The sequence below is a fragment of the Trichomycterus rosablanca genome, chromosome 7 (genome assembly GCF_030014385.1).
Source record: "Trichomycterus rosablanca isolate fTriRos1 chromosome 7, fTriRos1.hap1, whole genome shotgun sequence".
Classification (NCBI taxonomy): domain Eukaryota; kingdom Metazoa; phylum Chordata; class Actinopteri; order Siluriformes; family Trichomycteridae; genus Trichomycterus; species Trichomycterus rosablanca.
In genome coordinates, this window is record NC_085994.1 from 11,787,567 (window position 1) to 11,811,828 (window position 24,262).

Sequence of the window (24,262 nt, forward strand, 5' to 3'; positions counted from 1 at the left end):
ATTGTAGGAACAGGAAATTGAAATTGGAACAATAAATAATCAAGAAATGTTTTATCCTTTTTGAGAAATGTGCCATTACCTTTAAAATTCAACAAAGTGAATTTTTTTTTCTTTTTTAAGGTTTTTGGTGCCCATTATAATGTTGTGGCTTTGCTCTAAACCATATCCTATTAGAGCTGACTGGCAGAGATGGGTAATAACAAGCCACGTTTACTTTGTTACATCTCACAACTAGTAACTTTCTGAGTAAATAAAACTAGTAGGTGTGGTTAAAGGTTTGTTAGACTTACTCAAGTAGGTTTGTAAACAAAATGTGTAATTTATTTTTAAATACAGAATACCATTCAGCATTATTCACAGAGCATACAAAAACACAATGGTATAACCCTATGTAAACGCATTCAAGATAACACAATCAAGTTTGATTCTCAAAAACGTTGAGGATGATAGACTGCCATGGGTACATTTTTAAGTAATTAAAATTAACACACAGTTTAAAAGAAATGACAGGACTAGTCCATAATAACAATGCATTAGCATTTTCACCTAGCTAGCAATCAAACAAGCTGTGTAAAGTATATCTTGCTTATTACATAGGTGAATTAAGTTATTTTGCCTGTATTTTCTTAGACTGAATGCTTTATATCTCTTTACTATTATCTTACACTGAATTAGATTAATTAATATGTGTAATTAGTAACACTGAGTTGTTTTTTCTCTAGATATTACTCCTCCTCATGAAGATGGCAACTTTTGTTTTACTTCGGTAAGTTTGTTGTCTGAATTTGCTCACTTGTGCAAAAAGGCTGTTAATAAGTATTTAATTTACAGGCTAAAATAATCAAGCCTTTAGAACTCAAGCACTCTTATTCTAAGAAATTATAATAAAAGTCTAAGAAATTCTTAGACTTTACATAATACATATATATTAGTAGCCTACGTATAAATTTTCATCTTGTCCATTAGCACTTTTATCTATTATTATTATTATTATTGAAGCATGGTTGCTCGGTGGCTAGCACTGTCACCTCACAGCAAGAAAGTCCTGGGTTTGATCCCAAGGTGGAGTGGTCCAGGTCCTTTCTGTGTGGATTTTGCATGTTCTCCACATGTCTGTGTGGTTTTCCTCCGGGAGGTCTGGTTTCCTCCCACAGTCCATGCAAGTGAGGTGAACTGGAGATACAAAACTGTAAATGTAAATGTAAAACTGTCCATGACTGTGTTTGACATTAAAACATGTGCACTGATGAATCTTGTGTAACGAGTAACTACTGTTTCTGTCATGAATGTAACCAAAGTGTATAAAACATGACGTTAAAATCCTAATAAATAAATAAATAACATAAACAACAACAATGATAAAATCTTTGGCATTATTATTTTTACTAATTCATCATCTTTGTCTTATTATTATTATAATTATGGGTTTCACAGTGTCATAGTTTATATGGTGGCTGGCGCCATTGGGTCATGGTGGACAAGGTTCGAGCCTCACTTCTGGATGCTGGACGTCATTTCACATGTTCTCTAAATAATGTCTGGGTTAGTCCCCACTCACGTCCAAAAACATAATCATAATATGACAAGCTTAAGATTTAATTCTGCTACTGGACCACAAGTGTTTTAAATGACTGAGGGGGACATTTACACTTTCAAATGTAAATTTTCAGCATTTAGCAGACGCTTTTATTTAAAGCGACTTACAGTACTGTGACAGTATACTGTATAAGCAATTGGAGGTTAAGAGCCTTGCTCAAGAGCCCAACAATGGCAGCCTGTTACTGCACGAAATAATGCTAATTCTAATTGTTAACATAAACAACAACAATGATGTAATCCTTGACATTATCATTATTTTTACTATTTCACGATCATCGTCGTTCTCGCCTTCTTCTTCTTATTATTATTATTATGGTTTTGATTGTGTTGTGGTTTGTATGGTGGCTGCCGCCACTAGGTCATGGTGGACAAAGTTCGAGCCTCACTTCCGGATGCCGTCATTTCACACGTTCTCTAAATAATGTCCAGGTTAGTCCCCACTCATGTCCAAAAGAAAAAAACATGATTGTGATAAGACAAGCTTAAGTTTTAATTCTGCTACTGGACCACAAGTGTTTTAAATGACTGAGGGGGACATGTACATTTACACTTTCAAATGTAAATTTTCAGCATTTAGCAGACGCTTTTATCCAAAGCGACAGTACTGTGACAGAATAATGTATTGGAGGTAAGCAATTGGAGGTTAAGAGTCTTGCTCAAGGGCCCAACAGTGGCAACCTGTCAGTGGTGAGGCTTGAACCAACCTTTTGATTTCTAGTCCAGTACCCTAACCACTAGGCTTCAACTGCCCTATAATATACACTGCCTGGCCAAAAAAAAGGTCACACACTCTAATATTTGGTTGGACCGCCTTTATCTTTGATTATGGCACGCATGCGCTGGGGCATCGTTTCCACAAGCTTCTGTGATGTCACAACATTTATTTCTGTCCAGAGTTGCATAAATTTTTTCACAAGATCTTGTATTGATGATGGGAGATTTGGACCACTGCACAAAGTCTTCTCCAGCACATCCCAAAGATTCTCAATGGGGTTCAGGTCTGGACTCTGTGGTGGCCAATCCATGTGTGAAAATGATGTCTCGTGCTCCCTGAACCACTCTTTCACAATTTGAGCCCGATGAATCCTGGCATCGTCATCTTGGAATATACCCGTGCCATCAGGGAAGAAAAAATCCATTGATGGAATAACCTGGTCGTTCAGTATATTCAGGTAGTCAGCTGACCTCATTCTTTGGGCACATAACGTTGCTGAACCTAGACCTGACCAACTGCAGCAACCCCAGATCATAGCACTGCCCCCACAGGCTTGTACGGTAGGCACTAGGCATGATGGGTGCATCACTTCAGCCGCCTCTCTTCTTACCCTGATGCGTCCATCACTCTGGAACAGGGTAAATCTGGACTCATCAGACCACATGACCTTCTTCCATTGCTCCAGAGTCAAATCTTTATGCTCCCTAGCAAATTGAAGCCGTTTTTGCCAGTTAGCCTCACTGACAAGTGGTTTTCTTAAGGCTACACAGCTGTTTAGTCCCAATCCCTTGAGTTCCCTTCGCATTGTACGTGTGGAAATGCTCTTACTTTCACTATTAAACATATCCCTGAGTTCTACTGTAGTTTTTCTACCATTTGATTTCACCAAACGTTTAAGTGATCGCTGATCACGATCATTCAAGATTTTTTTCCGACCACATTCCTTCCTCGAAGATGATGTTTCCCCACTGTCCTTCCACTTTTTAATAATGCGTTGGACAGTTCTTAACCCGATTTTAGTAGTTTCAGCAATCTCCTTAAGTGTTTTCTCTGCTTGATGCATGCCAATAATTTGACCCTTCTGAAACAGATTAACATCTTTTCCACGACCACAGGATGTGTCTTTCGACATAGTTGTTTAACAAATGAGAAGCTACTCACTGCATCAGTTAGGGTTAAATAACTTGTTGCCAGCTGAAACATAATCACCCATGCAGTCATTATCCAATGGGAGGCTCTTACCTATTTGCTTAGTTAAATCCAGGTGGTGACCTTTTTTTTGACCAGGCAGTGTATATTCACCTGGATGCTGATTTTTCTTTTAGTTTTGCACATTTTCATTTATATTTTGTTGAGTGATGCTTTATTGATGTTGTGTTGTTTTACTGTAGATGCAAATTTACAAAAAATATACACAATCAGACCTTTTTGTCTAATTGAGATGGGTCTTTGTTTTTGTATTTCATAATTTATTGTTGGAGCACTCTGTTCCACGTTGAGTATATAAATAAAGCCATTTAAATAATAAACATTTGATACAATGTTTTTACGTTAGTAATTCACTTTACATGTAATTTGGTAATAAATTAATCTAAGCAACAAAAAAAATCTAAGGAGCCACTTGGGAGCTCTTTTTAGTGAGCCGAGCCAAAAGAACCGGCTCTCTAAAAAGAACTGAAATTCCCATCACTATTGTGCAGGTACCAACACAAATGTATTGTCCTTGTTACTGGGTGAAATAATGCTAATTTTGATTATTAACATAAACAAAAACATGATAAAATAAAAATAATTATCATTATTTTTTACTATTCCATCATCATAGTCGTCCTTGTCTTCTTCTTATTATTATCGTGTCGTACAGTGGCTTAGGTCATGGTGGACTAGGTTCAGCCTCACTTTCGGACGCTGTCATTTCACATGTTCTCTAAATGAGTGGGGATAGTCCCCATGATAAGACAAGCTTAAGTTTTAATTCTGCTACTGGACCACAAGGGTTTAAATGACTGAGGGGGGCGTGTAGTCTCCAGTGTGAAGTGAGCAGGGGGCAAGTCTGCACCACCAGAAATACTCAAGTGTGTATTTTGACCGCTGGAAAACGACGGACACGCCACTTCTATCTAAATTTAGACACATCGACATTCTGGAGAGCAGTGCAGGACTGTCCCGCTGCAGCACTGTGTGTCGGCTGGATAAAGTACTTGTGACTTTAGTGACTCTCCATTGCGGCTATGCAGTTCTGCACGTTCTGACAGCGCCACTGCTGTAGAGTAGAGCGGCTTCATCCGGGCCAGCGCCGAACCTAAAGGAACACGCGAGAGGATCCATGGCGGAGGGCAACCATTTCTTAAACATCCCCCAACAAGAGGGTCTTTTCACCACTATAAAGAGCGGTCGAAGCGAGGACCGGCGTGACTGTGAGGCGGAGGATGAGGACGATGAAGAAGCCGAGGAAAACGTTCGGCTCATACCGCGGTGCTCCCCGATCCCTAGAAAGCGCGGATCCTCTATTATAGACGAGACTGCGGAATACATGCGGATCCGTCTGGTTCTGGCCAGGAGAGTTTCATTCGCAGATGCTTCAGGAGCAGATATAGCAGACGTGAGAGAATTCGTCCCGTTCGATTCCGACGAGGAAGACGATACATGGGAGGAAGAAGAGGAGAAGTTGCGCAGATCGTACCAGGAGCCCGTGTACAGAGTGTGGCCCGAGTTCCCCGTGCATACTGCGGATGAGCTGATCCACTCGGTCCGCGCTAATAAAGTAGAAGTGGAGAGTGTAACAGCTGTACCGGAGGATCACCTGTCTTTCGATGTGCTCATCTGCGTCCTTAACGTTTCTTACCACAAATCCGTCTTTGTCCGATCCACTATGGACGGCTGGATCACTCACACCGAATCTCCAGCCGAGTATGTACAAGATTCCAACGATGGAGACACTGACAGGTTCTCAGCCAGGCTCTCCTTCTCACAGCCGTACCTCTTCAACGGAGCCAGAATCGACTTAGTGGTGCGCTATGAAACCTCTGATGGCGAGTTTTGGGCAAATAATTCAAGGAGAAATTACTCAGTAACCCTCCTGGTTTCGTATGAAGATGAAAGCCAGGTGAAAGACGTAGTAGAAGATCGAGAGATTAGGGGCATACTGAAGCCTCCAAGACACAGGTAACTAACTCAAATGTGTGCTGTTCAGTAGTGCTTAAAGGATTTTTTTGATATGTTTTCCTTACATCTTTGGAGCTGTCATGGTAAAAGAACAGTCTCTGTTGGTGCCACAGGTGCCCAAAAAAAGAATTGAGAACTTACAAAGGTGGCCAGCAATATTTAACCAATCAGGGTGATCAGAAACTGGAAGCATTCCACTTATCTCTGTTTAAGCTTCTTTTTTATAGCACTGACTTTTGACCAACCAACAGTCCATACCTGTCAAGTTTTGGATTTAAAAATAAGGGAAATTTACCGCCGCGCGCTTCGAGCCGTCCCACCAGCCCAACCGAGGTTCAGTATCCCTTACATTTTAAGACAGGTTTACAAGAAATCTAAAATAACCACCTGTGAACCACTTACAAACTACAATTAGATGATCAGAATCTGATAGGCCTACCTTTGTTGACACTGAAATGCTGTGGACATTCCTACATATGTACAGTGTATCACAAAAGTGAGTACACCCCTCACATTTCTGCAGATATTTAAGTATATCTTTTCATGGGACAACACTGACAAAATGACACTTTGACACAATGAAAAGTAGTCTGTGTGCAGCTTATATAACAGTGTAAATTTATTCTTCCCTCAAAATAACTCAATATACAGCCATTAATGTCTAAACCACCGGCAACAAAAGTGAGTACACCCCTAAGAGACTACACCCCTAAATGTCCAAATTGAGCACTGCTTGTCATTTTCCCTCCAAAATGTCATGTGATTTGTTAGTGTTACTAGGTCTCAGGTGTGCATAGGGAGCAGGTGTGTTTAATTTAGTAGTACAGCTCTCACACTCTCTCATACTGGTCACTGAAAGTTCCAACATGGCACCTCATGGCAAAGAACTCTCTGAGGATCTTAAAAGACGAATTGTTGCGCTACATGAAGATGGCCAAGGCTACAAGAAGATTGCCAACACCCTGAAACTGAGCTGCAGCACAGTGGCCAAGATCATTCAGCGTTTTAAAAGAGCAGGGTCCACTCAGAACAGACCTCGCGTTGGTCGTCCAAAGAAGCTGAGTGCACGTGCTCAGCGTCACATCCAACTGCTGTCTTTGAAAGATAGGCGCAGGAGTGCTGTCAGCATTGCTGCAGAGATTGAAAAGGTGGGGGGTCAGCCTGTCAGTGCTCAGACCATACGCCGCACACTACATCAAATTGGTCTGCATGGCTGTCACCCCAGAAGGAAGCCTCTTCTGAAGTCTCTACACAAGAAAGCCCGCAAACAGTTTGCTGAAGACATGTCAACAAAGGACATGGATTACTGGAACCATGTCCTATGGTCTGATGAGACCAAGATTAATTTGTTTGGTTCAGATGGTCTCAAGCATGTGTGGCGGCAATCAGTTGAGGAGTACAAAGATAAGTGTGTCATGCCTACAGTCAAGCATGGTGGTGGGAATGCCATGGTCTGGGGCTGCATGAGTGCAGCAGGTGTTGGGGAGTTACATTTCATTGAGGGACACATGAACTCCAATATGTACTGTGAAATACTGAAGCAGAGCATGATCCCCTCCCTCCGGAAACTGGGTCGCAGGGCAGTGTTCCAGCATGATAATGACCCCAAACACACCTCTAAGACGACCACTGCTTTATTGAAGAGGCTGAGGGTAAAGGTGATGGACTGGCCAAGCATGTCTCCAGACCTAAACCCAATAGAACATCTTTGGGGCATCCTCAAGCGGAAGGTGGAGGAGCGCAAAGTCTCGAATATCCGCCAGCTCCGTGATGTCGTCATGGAGGAGTGGAAAAGCATTCCAGTGGCAACCTGTGAAGCTCTGGTAAACTCCATGCCCAGGAGAGTTAAGGCAGTTCTGGGAAATAATGGTGGCCACACAAAATATTGACACTTCAGGAACTTTCACTAAGGGGTGTACTCACTTTTGTTGCCGGTGGTTTAGACATTAATGGCTGTATATTGAGTTATTTTGAGGGAAGAATAAATTTACACTGTTATATAAGCTGCACACAGACTACTTTTCATTGTGTCAAAGTGTCATTTTGTCAGTGTTGTCCCATGAAAAGATATACTTAAATATCTGCAGAAATGTGAGGGGTGTACTCACTTTTGTGATACACTGTAATTCTTATAATACAGCCTAAATGAAAACACAAAAGGGAATTGAAGCACATTTATTTATTTGACATATTTTCAGCATATATACACATTGCTTGTCTTAAAGTGAAACACATTATATTTTCTTCTCCTCTTTAGAAAGGTAAATTCGATGTCCCATTTCTCTAGATATTTACATGCAGTCTTTACTTTTTTGGCAGGAATGCCCTCTCTCTCCTTGCATCCATCCATCTCTCCCTGTTCCAGGTTTGTTCCCGCTGTCCGCACTGACCTCGCGAGAACTGCCACTTGCAGCAGCCTGGGTGGCAGTTCTCGCGAGGTTAGTGACATTTCAGTTTGGAGAGGCACAGGAATGTTTTTTAAAATTATAATATAATACGGGAAATTTACGGGAAAGTACCAATACGGGAGGACGGCGGGAAAGAGGGGTAAAATACGGTAGTTTCCCGGCCAAAACGGGAGACTTGACAGGTATGACAGTCTGGACTGTTTCTAGCTCCACCATCAGTGGCGGTTCTAGGGTGGGGGCCAGCGGGGGCCAGTGCCCCTGTGACAACCAGCTAACCCCCCCCCCCACCATGGCCCCTCTAGAAATACAGTATATGTAACTCAAATTGAATATGAAAAAGAAAATGACTGAATAAATGACATTTAAGCAGAGCAAATGCCTTAAATTGTGATTTTTTTGTTGATCTGTTTACATCAAACTCAAGAAAATGTAGACTGAAAACTGCATAAATAAAATGTTGAATTCTATTGAATATCGACTGTTTCCTCTTAATGCCCACAATGCACATTTGGGCAGAAAGTATTTGGCCCCTCTAACATAGCCTCTGGCCCCTGCCTGGCCCCCTCACCTCACATGGTCTAGAACCGCCACTGTCCTTCGTATGACATACTTGGTATGCTTGGTCCCTGGGTAACAACATTTTGCATGGGTACTTAGGTATATTAGTATGGGTCACTTAGAAACAATTACTGAATGTGGGATAGTGGATTTAAAAACGTACAGGACATGGCTGTAGCCAAGAACTGAACACTGGGCGGACATGTCATGGTAAAAGAACAGTCTCTGTTGGTGCCACAGGCTCCCAAAAAAGGATTAAAAACTTACAAAGGTGGCCAGCAATATTTAACCAATCAGGGTGATCAGAAACTGGAGGCATTCCCTTTGCCAGTCCTGCAACTTTCTCCATCTCTGCTTAAGTTTCTTTTTTATAGCACTGATTTATTAAAATCTGTTGCAATGTGACTATTGCATTTGACCAACCAACAGTCAGGACTGCTTCTGGCTCCACCATATGACATACTTGGTATGCTTGGTCCCTGGGTAACAAAATTTTGCGTGGGTACTTACGTATATTAGTATGGGTCACTTAGAAACAATCAGGATGATCAGCCAGTCGAGCAAGTGGTTTTGCAAGTTCCTCTGAGGGGCTACATTTTAAACTATCTACATTCACAGCATTTAGCAGACACTGTTATCCAAAGTGACTTACACAATGAGCAATTGAGGGTTAAGGGCCTTGCTCAAGTACCCAACAGTGGTAACTTGGTGGTAGCGGGGCTTGAACTGGCAACCTTCTGTTTACTAGTCCAGTATCTTAACCACTGAGCTATCACTGCCCACATCCCAAGCCAAACAATATATCCAACTTTAATAAATAGCCTTATTGTTGTAAATGAATTCCTTGCAAATAAGCTTACCATTTGCTTTAGTTCTTTATAAGGTTTTTGCATTATTTTCAATGGGTAACAGAGCACCCTTCAGCTTCAGTGCGGTACCTTATGGCAAGGCTGTAATTACAATATTCATATATGCACAAAGTACCCCGCAATATATTGATGTAAACATTAAAATTAAACATATAACACCCGCTAGCTTTGCATAATGTTAGGTTCCTTTAGTGTTTCTAACAGTTGTTTACAGGGCAGTAATTTTTTAGAATTTACGATCCCCCCTTCTTCCCCGGTTGATTTGGTCCCCCTAATGTTCAGTTCTTGGCTATAGCCGTGTCCTGTACATTTTTTAAGTACACTATCCCACGTTTAGTAATTGTTTCTAAGTGACCCATACTAATATTAGGGGCAGTATTTACTTTAACTGTATTGTGGTGTTATGATAAAACTGTTGAAAATTGTGTTTTGGCCCATGCATAAAGCACCAGAAAAAAACATTTTCCCTACTGTCCAGAGGTTGTGAGGTTTTAGTCCATACAATATCACAAACCATCCATGGACAGTAGTTGACTGGATGCTGTCTTGCGCTACTCTCTGGGTGAGCTCGTGTGTATGGATAAAAAATTGCTGAGAGGCTGAGAAAAGTTGTAAAACGTTCAGGATTGCTTTGCCCAGTTTTTATTGGATTTTTTAACAATAATTTTTAAAGAAAGCTAGAAAGTTCTTTATTAAAATATTACAATTTTTTGGCCGCTCAGGTGGCGCAGCAGTAAAAACACACACTGGAACACCAGAGCTGGGATCTTGAATAAATCGCATCAAGTCTCAGCTCTGCCTGCCGGCTTGGCAGCCACATGAACAACGATTAGCCTGTTGTTCAGATAGGGGTGGGATATTAAAGCCAGATAGGGACTCTCTCATAACTAATGCAATTACAACCTCTACTGGCTAATTGATGGCGCCTGCACAGAGATGGGAAAATAGTGCTTTTAGGCTGTGTCTCTCCATACACAGTGCTGATCCGCATTGCACTCGTCAAAGTGTAGGTGACAAAATGCATACGGATGCTGTCCACGTGTCGGAGGGGGCGTGGGTTAGCTTTGTTCTCCTCAATCAGAGCGGTGATCGGCATTGGTGGACAGGAAGCATGGTACAATCGGGCAATTGGACGAGCTAAAAGGGAGAAAAAAGTGAGAAAATACATAAACAAAATATACAGGGTGGGCCATTTATATGGATACACCTAAATAAAATGGGAATGGTTGGTGATATTAACTTCCTGTTTGTGGCACATTAGTATATGGGAGGGGGAAAACTTTTCAAGATGGGTGGTGACCATGGCGGCCATTTTGAAGTCGGCCATTTTGGATCCAACTTTAGCTTTTTTTAATGGGAAGAGGGTCATGTGACACATCAAACGTATTGAGAATTTCACAAGAAAAACAATGGTGTGCTTGGTTTTAACGTAACTTTATTCTTTCATGAGTTATTTACAAGTTTCTGACCTTATAAAATGTGTTCAAAGTGCTGCCCATTGTGTTGGATTGTCAATGCAACCCTCTTCTCCCACTCTTCACACACTGATAGCAACACTGCAGAAGAAATGCTAGCACAGGCTTCCAGTATCCGTAGTTTCAGGTGCTGCACATCTCGTATCTTCACAGCATAGACAATTGCCTTCAGATGACCCCAAAGATAAAAGTCTAAGGGGGTCAGATCGGGAGACCTTGGGGGCCATTCAACTGGCCCACGACGACCAATCCACTTTCCAGGAAACTGTTCATCTAGGAATGCTCGGACCTGACACCCATAATGTGGTGGTGCACCATCTTGCTGGAAAAACTCAGGGAACGTGCCAGCTTCAGTGCATAAAGAGGGAAACACATCATCATGTAGCAATTTCAAATATCCAGTGGCCTTGAGGTTTCCATTGATGAAGAATGGCCCCACTATCTTTGTACCCCATATACCACACCATACCATCAATTTTTGTGTTCCAACAGTCTTGGAGGGATCTATCCAATGTGGGTTAGTGTCAGACCAATAGCGGTGGTTTTGTTTGTTAACTTCACCATTCACATAAAAGTTTGCCTCATCACTGAACAAAGTGTTCTGTGTAAACTGAGGGTCCTGTTCCAATTTTTGTTTTGCCCATTCTGCAAATTCAGTGCGCCGATCTGGGTCATCCTCGTTGAGATGCTGCAGCAGCTGGAGTTTGTAAGGGTGCCATTTGTGAGTAGCTAATATCCGCCGAAGGGATGTTCGACTGATGCCACTCTCCATTGACATGCGGCGAGTGCTACGCTGTGGGCTCTTGCTGAATGAAGCAAGGACAGCCACTGATGTTTCTTCATTAGTGACAGTTTTCATGCGTCCACATTTTGGCAAATCCAACACTGAACCAGTTTCACATGACGTTAAAAACCTTATAAATAAATAAATTAAAAGGAAGAAGCATGCAGCTAAGCAAGTACATGTTAAGAAAGCAAAAGACATTCTATTTCACAATACTATTCTTACAGATCCCACCAAACTAATAATGTACCATGTAAATAGTCTAGTGACAGCTTCAAATAAAGCAGTGGATTTGTCCTGCATGGGATTATTCAAAACTTCTGATGCGAAGGAACTTTCCTGCAAGATGTGTAATTCTTTAATAAATCTAAACAATTAAACTTTCCTTCTGTAAAACATTAAGTAATTAAAGTTTAGATTGTAGAGTTTTGAGTTTATAATATATATACATACATGTATATATATAATTGTTTTTTTTTTTTGTCTCTATGGGTAAATCATGAGACATTGTAGATTGTAGAACTGAACGACACAGGGCTTTAGAAAGAACTTCTCACCTACTTATTTGATATTGGGTATCAGTATCAGGCTGATACTGGCAACAGATTTAGGACGGGATCAGATTTGACATATATGTTATCTAATCCACAGCCATATTTTATGCGTCATGTGAAAACTGAAAATGAGCATACGTTGTTCTTCCATTGCATCACTTGGCAACATGGCTTGCAGAGTCATTTCTGTTATTGCACTGAGATGGGTGTCTTTTGGAAGTTGAAAATAATGGGATTGGTGCTTTTCTGAAAGGAAGCATTTTGGAAAAGATTTCAAAGATTTTCCCTTTTAATGTGCAAAGTAAGATATCACAATAAGAAAGACGCTGGCCAAAAATAGCATCCATGGTGAAGCCGCAATGTGCCAAAAAGAACATAAAAGCTCATCTTGCATTTGTGAAAAAAAATAAAATAAAATAAAACAAATGAATAAAAAATTCTTGATGACCCCAAGAGGTTTGGAATGCTGAGTCAAAGCTGGAATTGTTTATATAAAATAAAAAACATTTATACATTTTTCAATGCACAATAGAATTACTGTATAAAGATGTGTTTTTGGTAGCATCAAAAGGCAGGTGTTAAAAAACACAAATTACTAAATAGTTAATTATTCCCTATTTATTCTGATTAATTCTAAATTAATATCAGTTGTATTTTCTCTTTGTTGTTCAATTATTGATTTTAAATATTATATTTACACACTTTTTACTGATTTACCTGGAAATAAAACATTTCTCCAATTGTTAAACAATATGCTAAAATTTGATCCAAAACATGAACCAAAAATGAAATACAACCAATTTACAATTATATTTAAACAATGAATAAAAAAATACACGCTTGACTTAAAAGAAGGGCTTAGATTACATTAGGGGGTTATAAAATAGGTCAAGAGGGGTGTCACTTTCAGTGCTGGCACATACAAACCTAATGCTTGACCTTTTTGTTGACTCTGCTGGGTAAAAGACAAGAGATAAAGAGTAAAAAAAAATAGGTACACACTAACCTCTATAAAACTGCACGAGAACTGATAATCTTTATCATTCCTGTATTGTTTATTTGAGAAATGTATGTATTGCATATCAGTCTGAAAGTCAAAGTAATGAAGAGCACCCCATTCTCCAAAGTAACAGCGAAGTAACTTCTCGTCTTTTGACCTTTACTAAATGTCAAATTATACATCTCCCAGAAGACAGCTGAAAAAAATACAGAATGTTCTGCACTGTTTCCTCAAAGGACCGAATGTCATTCCACACAAACCATAATTCATATTCAAGTTGTTGTAGAATTTTGTCCAGCTGAATATAAACACTGAGTTATATTCAGTGCAGTAATTAAAGCACACAGCTATGTATGAGTCAGTGCTGCTTCTTTATTTTGTGGTGGTAAACAAAGTAAATTCTGATTCCACAGTCCTTAAGCATCATGTTACAGGTTTGAGGGTCGAGGCATGAATGTTGGGAAAACACTTACTGATGTGTCGTGTTTGATGGAAGTTATTGATTTATTTATTTTTTACATCTGTAAATGCATTAAGGTTTCAGGTTTATATAATATTCAGTGTCATTTAAACATGTTAAATGTGGTGACCACATCTCGAACTCTGCGGTTCGAAAGCTCTGCCATCCAGCTAGGCTGGGCAGCTACATGAACAACAATTGGCTTGTTGTTCATACAGGGTGGGAAGCTGGATAGGGACCTCATAACTTATGTAATTATGACCTCTGCTGGCTGATTGATGGCGCCTACACAGAGTTGAGGAATAATGTGAACAGGGTGTGGCTCTCCATACACAAAGCTGATCTGCATATGAACTCGCCTCATGCAGGTGAAAAGATGCAGTCGGCTACTGCACACGTGTCGAAGGGGGCGTGTGTCAGTCTCACTCTCCTCAGTCAGCAGTCGGGATCAGCATCAGTAGAAAGGAAGCGTAATGCATTTGGAAATTGGGAAAAATGCAAAAAAAAGTTAAATGTGCTGTGTGATTTATGTGCAAGTCAATTAATACAATAAATGCTTTGTTGCTTTTTTTATAGGATGGAGTATATCAATGACCTTTCTCAGGACCAGGATGAAGGTATGATCAGGGTTGAGTAATATACTTATTATATATATTTTTGTTTTTCAGATTTAGCACTGTCCCAATTTGACTACACCCCATTTTCCTTGTGCACTCTGGTGACCTTTTTCAGTTACATAATGTCCATGCCTCCTCCAACATGTGTGAGGACCATGCTATACTTTCTCAATTCTTTAAAAATAAGTGGGCTAATTAATGAACATATGGAAACAGTTCATTCATTATGTTTATGTCTGCTAAATGTTGCCAACATGTATAATGCAAATGGCCATTTAAATTTATGCAATGGCCCCCTAATTTCTATGTTAACAACTGTAATTGACTGCAGCTAAAGGCATGGAACAGATAAGGACATTGGTTTAGATAGACAGTTAATCCAAAAACCACTAAATCAGGTTACAATGTCTACAGCCAAGCAAGCTTCATATTGCCATGAGGCTGCCATGCAAGAAAGAGGTCCTGCTTAGAAATCAGCATCTTAAAGCTTGCCTGAAGTGTGTTGCTGATCCCACAGACGAAGAAAAGCATTTTAGAGGCTTTTGGCCTAACAACCTTTATGGCCACAACACGGAAAATAGATAGATACTGAATTTATCTCGAAGGAAATTATTGTGAAGTTTCAGTTTACGACGAGGATGGGATTTCAACACACGTGTGCAGAGCACAATGGATTAGCAGTCCATCGCCTTAACCACTCGGCCACCTCGTCTTGTGTCATCCGTGTTTCAGCGGGTTAACTTTTTTGTGGTTTTTGGAACGTTGCTGTATGTATAATTGTTTACATTTTTTTTTTTTTTAGAAATCTTACAATAAACTAAAAGTTAAAGTTTACCTTGAGAGATAACCTTTACTTTCAGCTTTATGTATATACAGTTGTATGTAAAAGTTTACCTTGAGAGATTACTTTTACTTTCAGCTTTATGTATATACAGTTGTATGTAAAAGTTTACCTTGAGAGATTACCTTTACTTTCAGCTTTATGTATATACAGTTGTATGTAAAAGTTTACCTTGAGAGATTACCTTTACTTTGAGCTCTATGTATATACAGTTGTATGTAAAAGTTTACCTTGAGAGATTACTTTTACTTTGAGCTTTATGTATATACAGTTGTATGTAAAAGTTTACCTTGAGAGATTACTTTTACTTTGAGCTTTATGTATATACAGTTGCATGTAAAAGTTTACCTTGAGAGATTACTTTTACTTTGAGCTTTATGTATATACAGTTGCATGTAAAAGTTTACCTTGAGAGATTACTTTTACTTTGAGCTTTATGTATATACAGTTGCATGTAAAAGTTTACCTTGAGAGATTACTTTTACTTTCAGCTTTATGTATATACAGTTGTATGTAAAAGTTTACCTTGAGAGATTACCTTTACTTTCAGCTTTATGTATATACAGTTGTATGTAAAAGTTTACCTTGAGAGATTACTTTTACTTTCAGCTTTATGTATATACAGTTGTATGTAAAAGTTTACCTTGAGAGATTACCTTTACTTTCAGCTTTATGTATATACAGTTGTATGTAAAAGTTTACCTTGAGAGATTACCTTTACTTTCAGCTTTATGTATATACAGTTGTATGTAAAAGTTTACCTTGAGAGATTACTTTTACTTTCAGCTTTATGTATATACAGTTGTATGTAAAAGTTTACCTTGAGAGATTACCTTTACTTTCAGCTTTATGTATATACAGTTGTATGTAAAAGTTTACCTTGAGAGATTACCTTTACTTTCAGGTTTATGTATATACAGTTGTATGCAAAAGTTTGAGCACCCTTGGTCACATTACATATTTAGTTGACTTTTAAAGGGTCAAAAAGTGAACATGTAAAGTAAACTACTTTAATATACAGTATATATATATATAATATGTACTATATATACATTTATACTTATACATTTGACATTCATTCCACTGAAGTATAGAAAATTATATATAGAGAATATAAAAAATTATAGGGAATTATATTTAGGAGAATATACTGAGTATAAAAGATGCATATTGAACAGCAAATGTTTTATTTTATGCTGCTCAGTTTGTTAGCTGATTGTTTTATGTAAAAAGTCTCAATTCACTTTTAGATCACACTTGGATTAGTTATAAATAAAGCATTCATTGATTATAGATGACTCGGAAAGTGAAGAGAGACCAGCAGGTGTTGCGGTTTCTTCCTGTGTTTGTCCTCTCGTCATTGAGCCGGAGATCGACATTGAGGTTAGTAATGATTTTTTTTCCCTACAGTGTAACCATCAGACTAAAAATGATTTATGTTAAATATGTTTACTTTCACCATAGCAGATATATGTTTGTAAATGCCCAAAATGTGTATACTGTTGGAATTTAAATATATATACATTAACTTAAGTTATTAACTAAACCAAAAATAACTTAAATAAAAAGTATTTAACTGTTAAGTCCGCAAAGTCCATAATATAGTCAGTATTGCTTAACTTTAAAGCGAGGTACTGAAAAATCTATACTGGGTGTGTAAATATATAAATATATATATACACATATACAGTATATACTGTATACACAACCTAATAGATTTAATCTATGTAGTTTTTCAAAGTTGAATCGAATTACAGTAGCAATGTGTGGTATGGTGTATAAGGTGACATTCATCCCTTGATGTCTGTATGAATTTAGTACTGTAATAAATGTATTAAAGGTTTTTCTTTTGTTGGTGTGTATACATTTTTGCATAGACACATACATTGCATACATTTTTGCATCCGGAAATAAATACACTCTCCACTAGCATTTATTATCACCACTTTGTTTAGAGTGCATGACCCATGCTTTCCAGGCCTGTATTATGTACCTTTATTAAAGCTCGCACTGAAGGTATTGAAAAAACCATATTACTTATTAAATTAAGTAATGTGAGATGAATAAACTGAATAATTAATATGTAAAATGAATTGGTTTATTGTAGAACTGCTTAAATTAGGATTTTTTTTTACAATAATCTGGATAACTCTAACCCACACTAACATCACAGATATCTAGGATGCACTACCACAGATTGCACTACCACGTGATTTAGAATGCTGCTAAAGCCAAACAATTGAAAGCAGAACGGCATATTGTATTATTTTACAATAATGATAAAGAATAAAGATAAAATACTATTCAAACTATTTAAATACAAAGATTTGAGTGTGCTTACTGTAGCCTTTAGGGCTAAACTTTTATAAAGTGTGCAATAAGAAAACGACATGGCATTAATTAGTGTTGCTCCGCTACAGCCAATGAAATTACTTGGTATTTTTTTATTTCTTTTAACAACATCTTTACTACATACAGAGACACTACTTAAAAATAAAAAAGTGAATTATGCACTGAACAATGTTAGGTCTCCCAGCATTAAATGTTTTAATGAAAAACATTAAACAATTAGGTTTATATGAGTGATATTTAGATATACATAAATGGAGACTTGCAGGAACATGGTAAGCCAAGTAAATGCTTTGTTACTCTAAAATAGTTTTGATTAGAATGTAATACAATTATTTCAATAAAAAAACATAATTTTATTTTAATTTCAAATTAAATTTAAATTTTAATTAAATTCCAATTTAAAATAAAATCCCCTTGATTTAATTTCATCTGACTGGTCAATGTTAATATTAAGTACAGTGGTACTTTGAAACACAATGTCAATTGGTACTGGGACAGGCGTTGAGTTTAAAAGACGTTGAGTTTCAAGGTATTTTTTCCCATAAGAATGTATGGGAAACCTGTTAATGCGTTACATGGTCCCGTGGAACTGCAGATATTTTAGGCTAATGCAAAATAATGGGGTTGTTTTTAACACTAATACACTGAAAATAACACAAATATAATATAAAAACACTGAAATAAAAAGCTGATTCTCACAATTTCTCAGAACCTCGAGGTGTAACACAAGTTTAAAAGTGAAACAAAAGGAAAATCCAGGTAAAAAAACAGATACATGTGGCGCTTTCAGAGTGAATTTGACGGTTATTCCACACCAATGCGTTTTGTCTCATATGTACACTTTGATGACGTTTTACAGTACCGCTCAAGCTAAGCGCTAAACAAAGCACCGGTTCATTGTTAATTTGAAATTACATGAATACATTTCTTGACGAAGGGCGTTGAGTTTCAAAGATTTTGAGTTTAGAGGACGTTGGGTTACAAGGTACCACTGTATTATTAAATACACTACGAATTAAGCTATTTAAAGAGCCACATTTTACCATTAAGGTTTATCGCCAAAGTGTGAGTATTACTGATATAATAGTATAAATATTTTTGTGTAATAGGTCTTATGTTCTGTGTAATGCATTACAGTTTGTAACTACATCAACTGCAAGATTGTACTTTAAACCTACTGATATGCATTTACTACTGACCATCAACAAAATCATGATGAACTAATTCACTTACATTTTGTTATGAACAGCTCATCATATTACCCACTTACTGCACATCCTGAGTGTAAAACAATAATGATGGTACTAATAACATAAAATTGCTTTTTGTAACACAGCCAGACTGTAACACAGACCTTAAGCACCAATGCTGTACTTGTCATTAACCTGGTCTTTTAGGGTCTTCACATGCTGTGATTCTCTTGGTATTTGTTGCACCCAGACATGTTTTGTACCTTCAGTGATGTAAACGATGGTAATTATGTTTTGCTCTTTCACCTGGACAGCTTATTGAAGCTTCAGCAAGATCTTAGGTAATGGGCACACTGCATTCTAACCTTTGCGTCTGTCATCCAGTCGTCCGTCACAGTTCATGTAACTTGCATCTTGTATGATTTTTTTCCAATCATCATAATTATGCTTTTTTTAATCTAAAAAAATACACATTGAGGCCCTGATTTACTAAGATTTAAAAAAAATAGACTGTACATAAAAAGGGTGTGTTACGTGTAAATGAATAGATTTTTTTTTTTCATTCTGCTGTTCCTGTATTAGGGGAGAAGTGGGTAGCACTGTTGCCTCACAGCAGGAAGGGCCTGGGTTTAATTCCCCAGCCAGGCAGCCTGAGTCCTTTCTGTGTGGAGTTTGCATGTTCTCCAATCACATAACTTGTAAAATGATAATCCCAAAGGTGTTCTATCAGGTTGAGGTCAGGACTCTGTGCAGGCCAGTCAAGTTGTTCCACACCAAACTCGCTCATCCATGTCTTTATGGACCTTGCTTTGTTCACTGGTGCGCAGTCATGTTGGAACAGGAAGGGGCCATCCCCAAACTGTTCCCACAAAGTTGGAGCATAAAATTGACCAAAATCTCTTGGTATGCTGAAGCATTAAAAGTTCCTTTCACTGGAACTAAGGGGCCGAGCCCAACTCCTGAAAAACAACCCCACACCTTAACCCCCCCTCCACCAATCTTTACACTTGGCACAATGCAGTCAGACCAGTACTGTTCTTCTGGCAACCGCCAAACCCAGACGGAGAAGCATGACTCGTCACTCCAGAGAACATGTCTCCACTGCTCTGGAGTCCAGTGGCGGCGTGCTTTACACCACTGCATCCGAGTGTAATCCGTGATGTAAGGCTTGGATGCAGCTGCTCGGCCATGGAAACCCGTTCCATGAAGCTTTCAATGGATTCAGCATCCGTTGACCCGCTCTGTCATTTTACGTGGCCTACCACTTCATGGCTGAGTTGCTGTCGTTCCCAATTGCTTTCACTTTGTTATAATACCACTGACAGTCGACTGGAGTACTTAGTAGCGAGGAAATTTCACAACTGGACTTGTTGCACAGGTGGCATCCTATCATGGTACCATGCTGGAATTCACTGAGCTCCTGAGAGCCACCCATTCTTTCACAAATGTTTGTAGAAGCAGTCTGCATGCCTAGGTGCTTGGTTTTATACACCTGTGGCCATGGAGGTGATTGGAACACCTGAATTCAGTGAGTGAATACTGTTGGCAATATAGTGTAGATGGATGGATGGATGGATGGATGGATCACTTTTTAATCCCATAGGGAAAGTCCGTTATTACAGCAGCTCAAGATACATTAAAACAATTATTAAAGTACACAAGTATTAAAGTACACAAGTATTAAAGTACACAATTATTAAAGTACACAAGCATTAAAGTACACAAGTATTAAAGTACACAATTATTAAAGTACACAAGCATTAAAGTACACAAGTATTGTTGTACAACACTATGTAATTAAATAAATTTAAAAAATTTACGTAAAAAAACAACTTTAAAAAGTGTCATTTATGTAGGTGTTACAAAGTTTGCATGTTGTTGCAAACCTTTAGTAAATCAGGGCCTAAATATACTGTTACAGGTTGACAGTAAAGTGAACTATGATGTCCCATCTTATGGATGTATGTTAAACATCCTTTGTAAGAAATGTATTACACTTAAAAGCAAGAATGGTTTACATATGAGAAAAAACTACTACCAGTTTTCTGGAACATGGCACAAACGTTTGTTTAGTAATATGTTTGCATCAGTTAGCTTGAATTCTCTGGATGTGTCACATTTATATTTCTTTTAGTCATTAATTTTTGTTTTGATGTGTGTAATCCATGGCATGCTTTATTGTGGTATATTAGTTAAGTGGACATTTACACTTCACATTTAAACATTCTCGAACACTTTGAGAACTGTGCACTTTTAATGCTTTTCCTGGAATTCTCTAAGTATTAAGCATTAGTAACTGGCATCCAAAGCTATTTTTAAGCCTTCTTTTTGTCTTCCCCTGTTATTTATATTACTTCTATACATTCCAACTCTCAGTACTGTGGAGACTAGGACAACACCTGATAATAACAAATGATGCCTGATGAATTTAACTCAGATAAAGTCATCTTACCCTCACTTTAAAAAGTTCCTAATACACACTTAATACACAATTAAAATGATTTGTTTAGTACGTAATCCTGTAACTGGCAGTACATATTAACACACTGGACATAATGATATTTGTAGTTATGATAAAGCATCTGTCACTAATATTTCTAACTATATTTCTAAACAGGTTGCACATTGTAGGCTATTATTGCTAATTAATACTCATGTGTTTTGACTAGTTGAAGTGTTATAGATGCATACCTAATATAAGTAAAAGAACTGGTGAAATACAAGCATGAACAAAATCATAATAGTGTTACTAATATGTTTAATTTATTCATGCTTATATAGGCTATAAATAATAATAATGGCATGTTAAAAAAGTAAATGGTTCCTTTCCAGTTGTCTCTGTGATATTGCATATTTATCATGGTTAATGAAAGACCAATCTGTATAAAAATGTCATATAACACAAAAAAATGTGAGTAAAATAACACATTTTGTAACGCATACCTGGATTTATTAAGGAAATGATGCTTTATACCCCTACACATTTCTACAGGGCCACTATACTACAGTCTAAATAAATTACATATAAACTAAAACATTGTTCAGATATCTCAGTCTAGAAAGGGTTACTAAGCTACAAATGTCTGAGCCCTTAGGATACTAATAAAGCACAGTCAAAGAGAGACATTCTTCACAAATGAAACCCAGGAGTGGCAAACCTGCTAAATATTTTTCAAGGGTGCTACAACAACTTTTCCAGACATTTATAAAATTGCAACTGTCACTGCAGCTTATCTCAAATCAGTGACTAGGCAAAAATATGATTCATCAGAGGGTAACAAGAAGTAAAACGCTGCTAAAGAGAATCATCAGTGTTTGTCTGACTTTTGGGATACTGTTCCATGAACAAATTGATCAAAATTAATCAATGTTTATCACATCACATTGCTATCAAAATGTGTTTGGTGTTGGACAGTTTTATTCCATGTTTTGTTGAATGAGCTAACAAAGGTTGTCATAAATATGCAATACAAAAAGTGATCAGAAAGGGACTATATATAGTATAGCATTTTAATAGCACATATATAGACACAGTGGTAAGAAAAACTTTGAAATTAAAATTTCTGCAATTAATTTGTCATGTTATGTATGATATTTATTAATATTGTAATAATAGGGACTATAAATTATACTTTCATGTCTTTATTATAATAGGCTGATTACTCATTCACAATTCATGCTGGAAAATGTGTGACTTTCTGTAAACTGCAGTCAGCAGCAGTAATGTTTTCTGTAGCTGCTAACCAGACCTGTACAATGGTAAAGATGAATTTTGCTGCTTGTCTGTTCTTTTAGGCTTCAGGTCATAAACCACCACCCTCAAATTCTTCTGTAGTCTTTCTTTAGACCAGACAGCAAAATTTGCAATTGTACAGCAGCACTGAGGCCCTGTTGACCTCACTCTCTCAGGTACAGCCAACTGTGCCTGTTTGGATGCCCCTGCAAGTTGATGGCACCACCTGGGATTCCAATTCATGTTTTCATAAATTTTAGAAGTCGTTCAGGTCCTGCAAAAGCAAAGCAGCTCAATTTCATCACTCTACCACATCATTGTTTGACTGTTGGTATGATGTTTTTATACTGGAATATGGTGTTAGCTTTACACCAGATGTAACAGGACCCATGTCTTCCAAAAAGCTGTCAAGTGAATTTGGTTAACTGTTTAATTTAGTAGCCATGGGAGCAATTTTTTTTTTCATAGGGCCAGGTATGGCTAAAGAGCATCTTTCCTTCAAAAAATGAAATCATTAAAAAAGCATTTTGTGTTTACTTGTGTTATCTTTGTCTAAAATTAAAAGTAGTTTAATGATCTAAAATACTAAATAATTTTTGCAGCACTGTGTGATACTAGTTAAGCCAGAATGTATATGTCTTATTATGATGACATGAATGATTATCTGTCCACATTTTATCAGTAACTAATGCAGAAATTTTGGTATTTTTTTCTTGCAACTGTGTACACACAAGCTATGGAACATTAATTTCTTTTTCAATGTCACACAAGCTCATACAAAACAATGAATTGTTGAGGGTTAATTAATAATTGTCCTTCTGCTTGCAGATTGCTGAGGTTAAATCTGTTTCTACTTCTAAAACGACAGAAGAACCTAACCCAGCCCAGTGCAATCTGCCAAGTGTTTCCTATGATACACAAACTCTACATGATTCAGCCACAATTCAACAAACAGACCATATAGAAAACATAAGCCAAGCTACTGACTCACTGTTATTTTCTGAGAGCATCTTGGTTTCTATTCAAAAATGTACAGAGCTAACGATTGAACCTCCAGGTAACTACTTAACAACTTACCCAGACAAGGATCCTGCCAATTCCATCCAGTGCTCTTCCCAAAATCAAGATGTTACAGCCCAAGTGCCTTTAGATGTAGGCATAACCTTACCAGCCATGTTTTCAAGCATGCAAGATATGGATGAAAATCAATCAGAGGAACTGAAAGATCAAAGAGAGAATGAGGAACTAACCTCGATAGATGAACAACTGCAAGACCAGGCCAGTGATGAAATACAAGCTGATAAAACTAAAATATCATTGCCAGAGCTACAAGAATCAATTCATCCATGTATGTTTACTGAGTTTGAAACTGCCAGTGCAAGTAAAGGTGAGGATTTCAGTCATAGCACAGATCATAACATCTTGGTTGATGACTTTGTTAATTCTGTAGTAGAGCCTGAAATGCACACAGATCATGAGCAAGCAGGCCTGGGGGTAGAGAGTGTCCCAGTAGGTCAGGAAGAAGTACCAGTTATTGCTACTACTTGTATGTGGGAACCATTTGAAGACCCCTGCTTGGGACAGAATAGAGAGGACACACTGACAGAAAATAATCCCCCAAGAACATCTGAGATGGAGGTGTCTGAATATTATGAGCAAAAACAGAAGCCAGGACCTGAACTGAATGAGTTGGCTAAGAAGGACATCACATCTCTGGCCATGGTCGACCTTAATAAGTTTGCCCATACAAGCAAAGATGAAAAGCCTTTCAGTCATATCACAGTTCATGACTCTTTGTTCAAGGAGTCACAAATATATTTTGTAGAGAACCCTGGAATGGATTCAGAAGAACATGAAGCTGCTATCAGATGGGACACAGATAAAGAGGAACAAGTAGGTATAAGGGGGGATGATTACAAGAAAGATGAAGAGGGTGAAGGGG

At 37.9% G+C, this 24,262-nt stretch overlaps 1 protein-coding gene and 1 non-coding gene across 2 annotated transcripts; one reads left to right on the forward strand and one right to left on the reverse strand.

Moving 5' to 3' along the window:
* The first annotated feature begins 4,595 nt into the window (after nucleotides 1-4,595).
* Nucleotides 4,596-23,226, forward strand: si:ch211-167b20.8 (protein phosphatase 1 regulatory subunit 3A). Its single transcript, XM_062998393.1, has 5 exons — nucleotides 4,596-5,479; nucleotides 14,164-14,204; nucleotides 16,340-16,428; nucleotides 18,902-18,928; nucleotides 23,149-23,226. The coding sequence occupies exons 1-4, from the start codon at nucleotides 4,641-4,643 to the stop codon at nucleotides 18,926-18,928; spliced, it is 996 nt and encodes a 331-aa protein (XP_062854463.1). The 5' UTR covers nucleotides 4,596-4,640; the 3' UTR covers nucleotides 23,149-23,226.
* Nucleotides 14,835-14,916, reverse strand: trnas-gcu (transfer RNA serine (anticodon GCU)). Its single transcript has one exon. It is a non-coding gene; the product is annotated as a tRNA-Ser (tRNA).
* Nucleotides 23,227-24,262: the final 1,036 nt, after the last annotated feature.

Bases quoted from the DNA above. Each gene is read 5' to 3' on its own strand.
- si:ch211-167b20.8 (XM_062998393.1), top strand. From the start codon at position 4,641: ATGGCGGAGGGCAACCATTTCTTAAACATCCCCCAACAAGAGGGTCTT. The intron at 5,480-14,163 runs GTAACTAACTCA...CTTTTTTTATAG, and splicing joins CTGAAGCCTCCAAGACACAG to GATGGAGTATATCAATGACC. The intron at 16,429-18,901 runs GTTAGTAATGAT...TCACCTGGACAG, and splicing joins AGCCGGAGATCGACATTGAG to CTTATTGAAGCTTCAGCAAG.